The sequence below is a fragment of the Sinocyclocheilus anshuiensis genome, unplaced genomic scaffold (assembly GCF_001515605.1).
Source record: "Sinocyclocheilus anshuiensis isolate Anshui unplaced genomic scaffold, SAMN03320099.WGS_v1.1 scaffold205, whole genome shotgun sequence".
Classification (NCBI taxonomy): domain Eukaryota; kingdom Metazoa; phylum Chordata; class Actinopteri; order Cypriniformes; family Cyprinidae; genus Sinocyclocheilus; species Sinocyclocheilus anshuiensis.
Window position 1 is genome coordinate 1,326,187 of NW_015536497.1, and position 8,566 is coordinate 1,334,752.

The 8,566-nt window shown below is 36.3% G+C and overlaps 1 protein-coding gene across 1 annotated transcript in view; it reads left to right on the plus strand.

Annotated features, from left to right (window-relative positions):
- The window catches only part of LOC107688392 (GDNF family receptor alpha-2-like), a 142,842-nt gene extending 134,903 nt beyond the window's left edge, over window positions 1–7,939 (plus strand). The window contains exons 8-11 of the mRNA XM_016486051.1: window positions 1,140–1,280; window positions 1,498–1,685; window positions 6,505–6,549; window positions 7,668–7,939. Of these exons, the coding sequence (XP_016341537.1) occupies window positions 1,140–1,280; window positions 1,498–1,685; window positions 6,505–6,549; window positions 7,668–7,817 (524 nt within the window). The 3' untranslated portion in view covers window positions 7,818–7,939. The remainder of the gene's footprint in view (window positions 1–1,139; window positions 1,281–1,497; window positions 1,686–6,504; window positions 6,550–7,667) is intronic.
- The last annotated feature ends 627 nt before the right edge of the window (window positions 7,940–8,566 follow it).

The window sequence follows — 8,566 nt, forward strand, 5'->3', positions numbered from 1 at the left end:
AGTAGGGAACGAGACACTGCGTCCTCTAGGTTTCTTGCCATGCTGCGGACGCAAGCTTCAGACGAAGAAGTGAATTATGTGTGCTCCCGGCGCCTATTTATACTATAGTCGCACTGGTAGTGACGTCATGGCTGTCGCCGGCCAACGAGTTGGTGTTTTTTCAATGTATGCTTCAGACACGGGTCACGACGAGGCGTTCCCCATAGCGACCCCTAGAGGACGCAGTGTCTCGTTCCCTACTCAGGGAACCATGGTTACATAAGTAACCTGAGACGTTATTTATTATAGTATATATTTTCAAAAAAATGTGAATGTGAATTATTTTACAGTTATCTAAAACATATCCATGTAGAGTTTGCACACTACTACACCTGTGTGTGACTGTAAATGTTCTGTGCCCATCATCTGTTATTTACACCACTTAATCAAAACACTCTTCTTTAAAACATGATGACATCTTATTTCACATGTCATTATGTTTGCGTTTGCTCTCGTGCTAAGCTATTTCATCTGCAACCATTAAATAATTTCGATTTCTACAGCGACTGATTTGGCGCACATGATTCTCTTTCCATGAAACCTGTTAACCGCATTCACCGGTTCTAACTCTATAGCGACATTAACTCTATAGCGGTTTGCCCGAGCATTGCAATTATTTTGCATTTACTAGAATTCAACCTTTCCCCAACTAATTTTTGCATCTGTCCTGTGCGTGACATATTATTTATTATGCACGGTCGCAACATAGGAGGTGCGCGGCTGCGTATGTGCACAGCTTAGAGGGAACATTGGGCCTAAGGCACAAATTTATTATTTTGAATGTTTGTTTTTTTCTTTTTGGTAACTTTCGTAAAACAATCTGAAATAATTACTACTTCAACTGTGTAAATTAGGCCTGAAAACCATCAGAGAAACTTTAAAATTGCATCCTTTTAGCCTTTTACCTAAAATGAATCCTGGAGGATTAAAAATCTGGGGTAGTGCTGTGAACAAATGGATCTCTAGAAGAAAGCAGACCAACAACCTCTGGCCATTATACTCAGCCAAACAGCACATTATACTGCAGACAGCAAGATCTATAAACCAACATGTTCCCACCTAATTAATATTTATGATAATCTCTACCCTTGGCCTTACAGGATCAGATGTGACTCCAAACTATGTGGATGCGAGCCACACCAACATCACCATTTCCCCTTGGTGTGGCTGTCGAGGCAGTGGAAATCACGAAGCTGAGTGCGAGGCCTTCCTCCGAGACTTCAGAGAGAACACTTGCCTGAGTGAGTGGAGATGAAACCTCTTGTAACCTCACGGCTCACCGCCTGAACAGTCATCCTTATGGGCTTAACCTAAATAGCACATTATTGAGAAATGATATGTCTTACGGACATGTGATCTCTTTTGCTGAGGGTCTGTTTTTTCCCCACATTAAATCTTTATGGCTTTTTCATGCATGTGTTTTTATTTGCATATATGTGCATGTGTTTCGGTGTGCAGGAAACGCTATCCAGGCATTCGGTTATGGCACGGATGCGGGTCTAGTTCCCATCACTGAGTCTCAGTCAGCAGTCCCATCAGTACAGACCAATCTGCAACCAGCTATCATCACCAAACATGTCATCAACTCAAATGATGTCAAGCAAATAGACAGTGCATGTGTTTTCTCCACATGCGCCAACCTTCAGGTAGGTCTGAAAATTTGTGTCGTTCATTGCATTGTATTACATTATTACCCAGTGAATCCAAGGCTAAAAAAATTAAGGAATTTAAAGATGAAGTGTGCCGTTTTTTCAATATTAAAATACTTTTTCCTATTTAGCCTACATTCTTGGAAAAAAGGTACAAGACTGTCACTAAGGCGGTAACCTTTCAAAAGGTACTAATATGTATACTTTAGGTACTAAGATGTACCATTTAGGGGTAAATAAGCAGTGTTGGGGAAAGTTACTTTTAAAAGTAATGCATTACAATATTGCTTTACTTCGTAAAAACATACTTTTTATGGAAAGTAATGCATTATGTTACTTTTGCGTTACTTTTTGTCACGTGAGCTGAGCTTGCTTATTTACTTTCAATAATAAAAAAACCCAAAGTTATATTCTTGGCAACTGTAAAGGCCCTTTCACACCAAAAGTTAAATGAATAAGCCTCAGCCTGTCTCTGCACTTCCAATTTATCAACATGGGGACAGGAGAGCTGTTAGTGAATAAATGGGAAAACAAAGTAACTTGTGTTACTTATTTGAAAAAGAAACTCAGATATTTTCTTGTAAATTTAAAAGTAATGCATTACTTTACTTGTTACTTGGAAAAAAGTAATCTGATTACGTTAACTTGTGTTAATTGTAATGTGTTACCACAAACACTGTAAAAAAGGTACAAAAATGTTCCTTTAGCTTTTGAACGTTACGACACCTCCCCAGTGACAGCTTTGTACCTTTTTTTTTTTTTTTCTCTGAAAGTGCAGTATGCAGTGACAATTATAAGTAAGTTATTTGCAGGTTGATTTCACTAGAAAAGTGTAAACACTGACATGCTGAGGTGTTTTCAAAGCATCGTTTGTTTGAGAATTCCAACCAACCTGACACAGCAACAGCTCAACCAATAGTGTAATTTTCTTTTTTTCTCGGGTTAAAGGTTTGACATATTGCATTAGTTATATTTCACTGAAATGCTTGTATTGGATTATTTTACTCTACCCAATTTATATTCTACCAATGATAAAACTCCGGTAGATGAGGAGACAGATGATAAGAGTCTGTACAGATATGTTCTGTATGAAAAGGACCAGGAAGGAGAAGAGTAGCATAGGAACAAGATTTTAAATAGAAATTATTATTTAATTTTCAAATAGAAGTTGATAAAACGATTTTGTTTATGAAAACAGACTGTGTTTATGATTAGTACTATACAGTGATTTTCAAGTATTGCATACCTTTCAAAATGTATTTTAGGTGTGGGAGTGGCATAGTTTTAGTATGGTATTTGGGCTACACTGAAAAAAGCTTAGTGTAGAAACAATATTTACTCATAAATTGCTAGTCAATTTCACAAATAACTACAAAGAAATGGCAAGTAACAATTTAATTCAATGCTACATTTTTAAGTAGACAGTATTTTCTTTTAAAACATAGTGCAATAATCATTTATATACAAGTTTCGTTTTTTTTTTTTTTTTTTACAGTGTAGGGGTTAATTCTGATAAATTAGGACACTTTTTGCCAATGAGATGACTCCAATGACTCAGTTATTCTAAATGTACCTCTACAGTTTAATTGTCATCAGACTAGTTTTGATTGTTCAATGGGTTGGCTTGGTTACACAGATCTAACAACCCTTATGCTAGTGCTACAGAAATTGCACAGTTCACTTTTAAAGTCAGAAAACACATTACCCTTTTTTTTTTTGGTCAGTGTAATGGGAAATAGTGCTGGTATTTCTGTAAGCCTATACACTCATTTTGGATAGTCCTGTACATGCCATACTAGCATCAAAATCGCCCTGAATGTCAGGATCAGTGCTAAAACCTATATTGCTGCTTTGTGCATGTACAAAAGCAAAACACACAAATGCCATTAAACCGTGCTTAAATCTAGGCCAAACCTTGAGGACACCAACTATTACAATCATTAAAATAACTGAGGGAAGCAGAATACCTCTTTGGGGGGGGAAACTCATGTTTTACCTGAAGATATGCAGAGTGTCTAGTGGAAGGTAAAACACTTCTGTATAATTCAGTATGCAGGTGAATAATTCATAAACTAAGATTATTTGTCAGCTCATGCAGGGGCCATTCAGAGCAGACCAGCAGCATGCTGTCCACGCCAATGTGGTCTGTAATACCTGAAAATATTGAGCCTTGATGCTCAGATGGAAGATTGAGGATTGAATCTGGCTCATGAAAATCCTGTCTCTATAGTCAACTGGATAGTGTATGTTGATTGTTGGTTTGATTTCAAGGATGTTAGTATGATTTGTCTTGCATACAGGCAGCTATGTAATCCTATGTAAATGAGTGATGTCATCACAAACACTAATTTGTCAGCTAATCCAAGTTTGAAAGGGCCTGCATTATAGAGATATGACTTAGTGTGACCACTTCCATCCTATCGCGCCTCGCAGTTCTGTCCTAAGTCCTGAGGATTCAGTTATAAGCCCCTGGGTACTGAAGAAAATGACTGTACTCTTTCATCCATGCTGAAACAAATTATGAAAACTCCACAGACAGAAATATGATATAGTCGCACTGGAAATAACTATTTTAATTCATGTCTCCGGCAACTGTCGTAGGAGGCAACAGTCAATCTGTGAAAAGTGGTTATCTGACATGGCTGCTTGTATCTACTCGATTACTTGGTGCGTTTACAAGTTGAATGTATTGAACTTGCGTTCGCAGTAAAGAATTTGAGAGTATGGAATGCATTGATTGAATAAGCAGCCATACTCAAAAATGTGAAGTCTCTGATTATGTGAACACCTTAATGGAACACCTTTGTACCTTCTTTACACCTAAAGGATGCATATTAAAACCTTAGAGTAGTAATATGTATTCTTATGGTACTAAAGGTCAAATTTTTGCACATTTTTTCTGAGAGTGCAACTGTAACCACAAACAGTTTGGACATTTTAGGATGAATATTGTCAGGCATAACGCATCAGATTTTGTTTGTTTCAAGGTTGCTTTACTTGATAATTGTGCTGGCTGAATCTCTGTTCAAATTCTATTCCACCCAAGGCAACGTTTTATTTTGAAGAAGAAAATTGGTATAGTTGCATAAAAAGGCATGTTTCTGCTGAATAGAATGCCAATAGGTGCTTTTTTCCACAGGTTTTCCATAAATTTAACTGCATTTTTTGTGTTTAGAGGTCGTGTGTGAACAGAACCAATTGTCCATAAGAAGAAAAACGTTTGAAAAACATGATTATCTACATTGTAGAAAGAAATGTCATGAAATTGGAGAGATTCTGAAACAAACGAGCTGCTTTCTATCCAAACAGAAGCATAAATTAGCAGACAGATTACTGGAACTGCTCAATATTTTATTAAATTTGCCAAAATACCAAGCCTTCTTCAGGAACAATGTATATACAACACCGAAAGCACATGACATCACAGAGTTTAAGGGCATTTTCTTGCTTATGTTGCTACACAAGAGCAGAGACTGCTTTGTTAAACTGGATTACAGGTGGTGGGTGAATATACTGTATACAGGTTTTTGTGTTGAAAATTTGTGGGCTTAAAATGGCCACAACTGTTTAGTGAATTTGTCATGGAATGTTTACAGATGGGTACAAAAGGAAATTCATGTTTTCTGAGATGAATCCATTTCCAGTCTGGGATTTTACTGTGCTGTTAAATAGGCCACTGAAACTATCAGTTATTAATAATGCTTATTAATGTCACCATGCCTGTGAAGTTCTGCTTGGGTTTCTGTTTGTTTGCTTTCGTTTCAAGCAGCTTAATAGTCCTCTGAAGTCAGTGTTTTTGTTTTTTTTAAATTCCAGTGATTCCAGTCTTTCTTTCTTTCTTTCTTTCTTTCTTTCTTTCTATTGCATTATACAGCACAGCCTTCCGAACCATAAAACAGCTTTAAAACTTTGCATGTTCCTTGTGGGAAAAGCAATTCAAAGAATCAATCAAGCAAATCATTGTGCGTTTTTTCGTAAAGCTTCTTAATTATGGTTTTGCATCAAAGAGGCTGCCGTTGTTTTTTTTTTATTCATTTTTTTTCTTATAAAGACGGGGTGTTACGTTTATGATTGTTTTGTAGCTAACAAACCATAACCAGATGAGAATGTCTTGAACATGTTAAGTGTTTGCATGACTGTGTGTCATACCTTTCAAATGTTAGGGTATCTAATGCATTTATTCTGCTTCATGGCATGAGAAAAAAAAAAAAAAACCCTGCTCAAAGCACCTTGATATGAGTGACATTTTGCACAGAAGTGACACTTACGAAGCGACTGGCCACATAATTTCCATCTTCTGTCAACTGATTTCTGTCATTTATTGAGTATTTATGGGTTAAGTTTGTGCTTATGTCTGTACCCTCATCTATCATTGGTCAGTTAAACAGACAGTCCCACCCTGAATTCACGCTATTGGTTGAGACAATGTTGTTGCGTCAGGCTTGTCGAGATGCTCAAACAAACACAGTTTGAAAGCACCGCTGTGTTTACACTTTTCTGGGGAATCAACCTACAAATCACTTACTTAAAGTCTCTACATATTAAGCTATGTAGAAGCTAAGTATTTCAACATCTAAAAATTACACACTTCAATTTTAACATCCATATTACACAGTTCCACTACGGCTTAGTGAATGTCTTGGACCATTCTTTAAAAAAACAAAAAAAAAAACAGTACAGGTATAGATCACGTACAGGTGTAGATCACGGTGGAATGATGGATGGAGGGCAGCCAGACACAATTAACACTGAACAGTACGGTTTGCAGGTCATGGTCACATGATGCTAAGAATATTAATTATTTATATTTTCTCAGGACAGTGAGCAGAAGTGTTCTAACGGTTTTGAATGCGCTGATGAGGTAAGACATATTTCACCTGCACAATTATCAAACATAATTATAAAAGTCTTTCCTACCTTAAAACTTCATATTTTTCTACCCAGCTAACAAGAACCATTCCCAGAACGTTCTGGAAAGGTTATCTTAAAGCTATAAACAAATGTTCAATATGAACAAATGTTTCAATAGCATCAATGCAATGTTCATTCAGAGCTATCTAGTCTTTACTAATGTTCTCAAAAAACACAATTTTATTTATTTTTATTTATACATCATTCATGGAATGTTTTAATTATTTTTTTTTTTTAAATGATAGGCCTACTGCTTGTTTCAGAACTTTCAGAGAAAATTCAAAAGTAAGATTCCCACAATGTTTGGAAAATTATAAAAATTGAATATTCCTTTAATGTTTTCAAAACCTAAAACAAAAAGATCGTAAAACGTTAAAACAATTTTTTTTTTTTTGAGTATTCAGAGAACATTCAGAAATAACGTTTTGGGAAATAACTTAATGGGAACATTAGCTAAATGTTCTTAAGAGCATATTTTCGTTAGCTGGATATGTTATGTATTCTGGGCAAATTATTAAATGCACAGTTTTTAAAGATGGAAATTATTAGTTTTACCGCAGTATCATAATTAGATCACTATGGATCTTCTATCACTATCATTTTATTTCTTTTTTAACAACTGTGTAATGATGCAGCACTAATTTCTAACATGAAAAACTGGTAAATGAAAAAAATATATATTCCAAATATTTCTCAAATTTTTCTTTCTCTAATTCAAATTTTCTTGGCAATTTGATTAGAAATTATTTCACAGGTGTTTCCAGTGTTCACAATATCACTTTCCATCTTTTAGTCTAACTTTAATGACATGCACCAGGAAGTGACTTCATTCAGGAAAAACAACAGCAGAAACATGAAGTCAAAAATAGTCATTGTATAGATAATCATGTTAAAATTAACAAAGTTTTAAGTCTGAACTTTACAAAAGCACTTTTATGGAAGTCTCCAATAAGCTTTTATAGAAATACCACACGCATGCTTATTTTTAAAGATCAGTGAGTAGTGAGTAACAGGAATGACCTGTAATCTTAATACTTGAACTGAAAAAAGCTTGTAATATTTCCTCAGAATGTGCTGAACCCAATGGAGGGATCCATTGACTCGGTGGGCTCTCACCAGGCTGACAACAACAGAGCCAGACATTCATCTGTGACTTCAATCAGTGTTTCTGCCGCCACACTGACACTGGCCTTTGCACTGGTCAATCAGGTTCTGTAAACACAGCCTGACTCTACAACACCAGGAATCATCTGATGAATTCTTCTGACCTCAATCAAAGAACTTCTCTATAGTGACATTGATCTCTCTCTCTCTCTCTCTCTCTCTCTCTCTCAGTGTGTGTGTATGTGTGTATCACACCCTATCTTTAAAAACCAGTCGAAACAAAAGACAACAAATCCTTCAAAGGAGCTTCTAAAAGACTGAAACACCACTGCCCCACTGAAGAGAAAGCGAGGAACCACCGGTGGCTGACACTGAACATGGAGAACTTCTACAAACGACTTCATATGTCAGAAGGAAAGTAACCCACCTTGTTTTTCAATATCATGATGGACGGTTGATTGAGAACAGGCTATAAAATGCAATCACGTGACCCATTGATGAACTCTCTCTGTATATTTACCTAGAGATATGCATCCATCACAAAAAAAACTCCCGTGCACATCAGTACAGTAGTGCTCACTGCCTTGATCATTACCAATAATTCCATGTAAATGTTTATTTTGTTCGAAGAAAAAAAAAATGGATGAAATCTCGATTTGTTCCCTTTTTAATTCTCGAATTTGTTTCCGGCGAACTACAAGGGTTCATCCACAACACGTTTGGATCCTCCAGTCTGGCGAGATTTGGATCATATTGCCCTGTGTACAATGTGTATAATGATGTTTGTAAGTATATGAGATTATTTTTTTCCTGTTTTAACTCTAAAGAACCATTAGCATGTGTTGGAAAGCCGGGCGACGTGG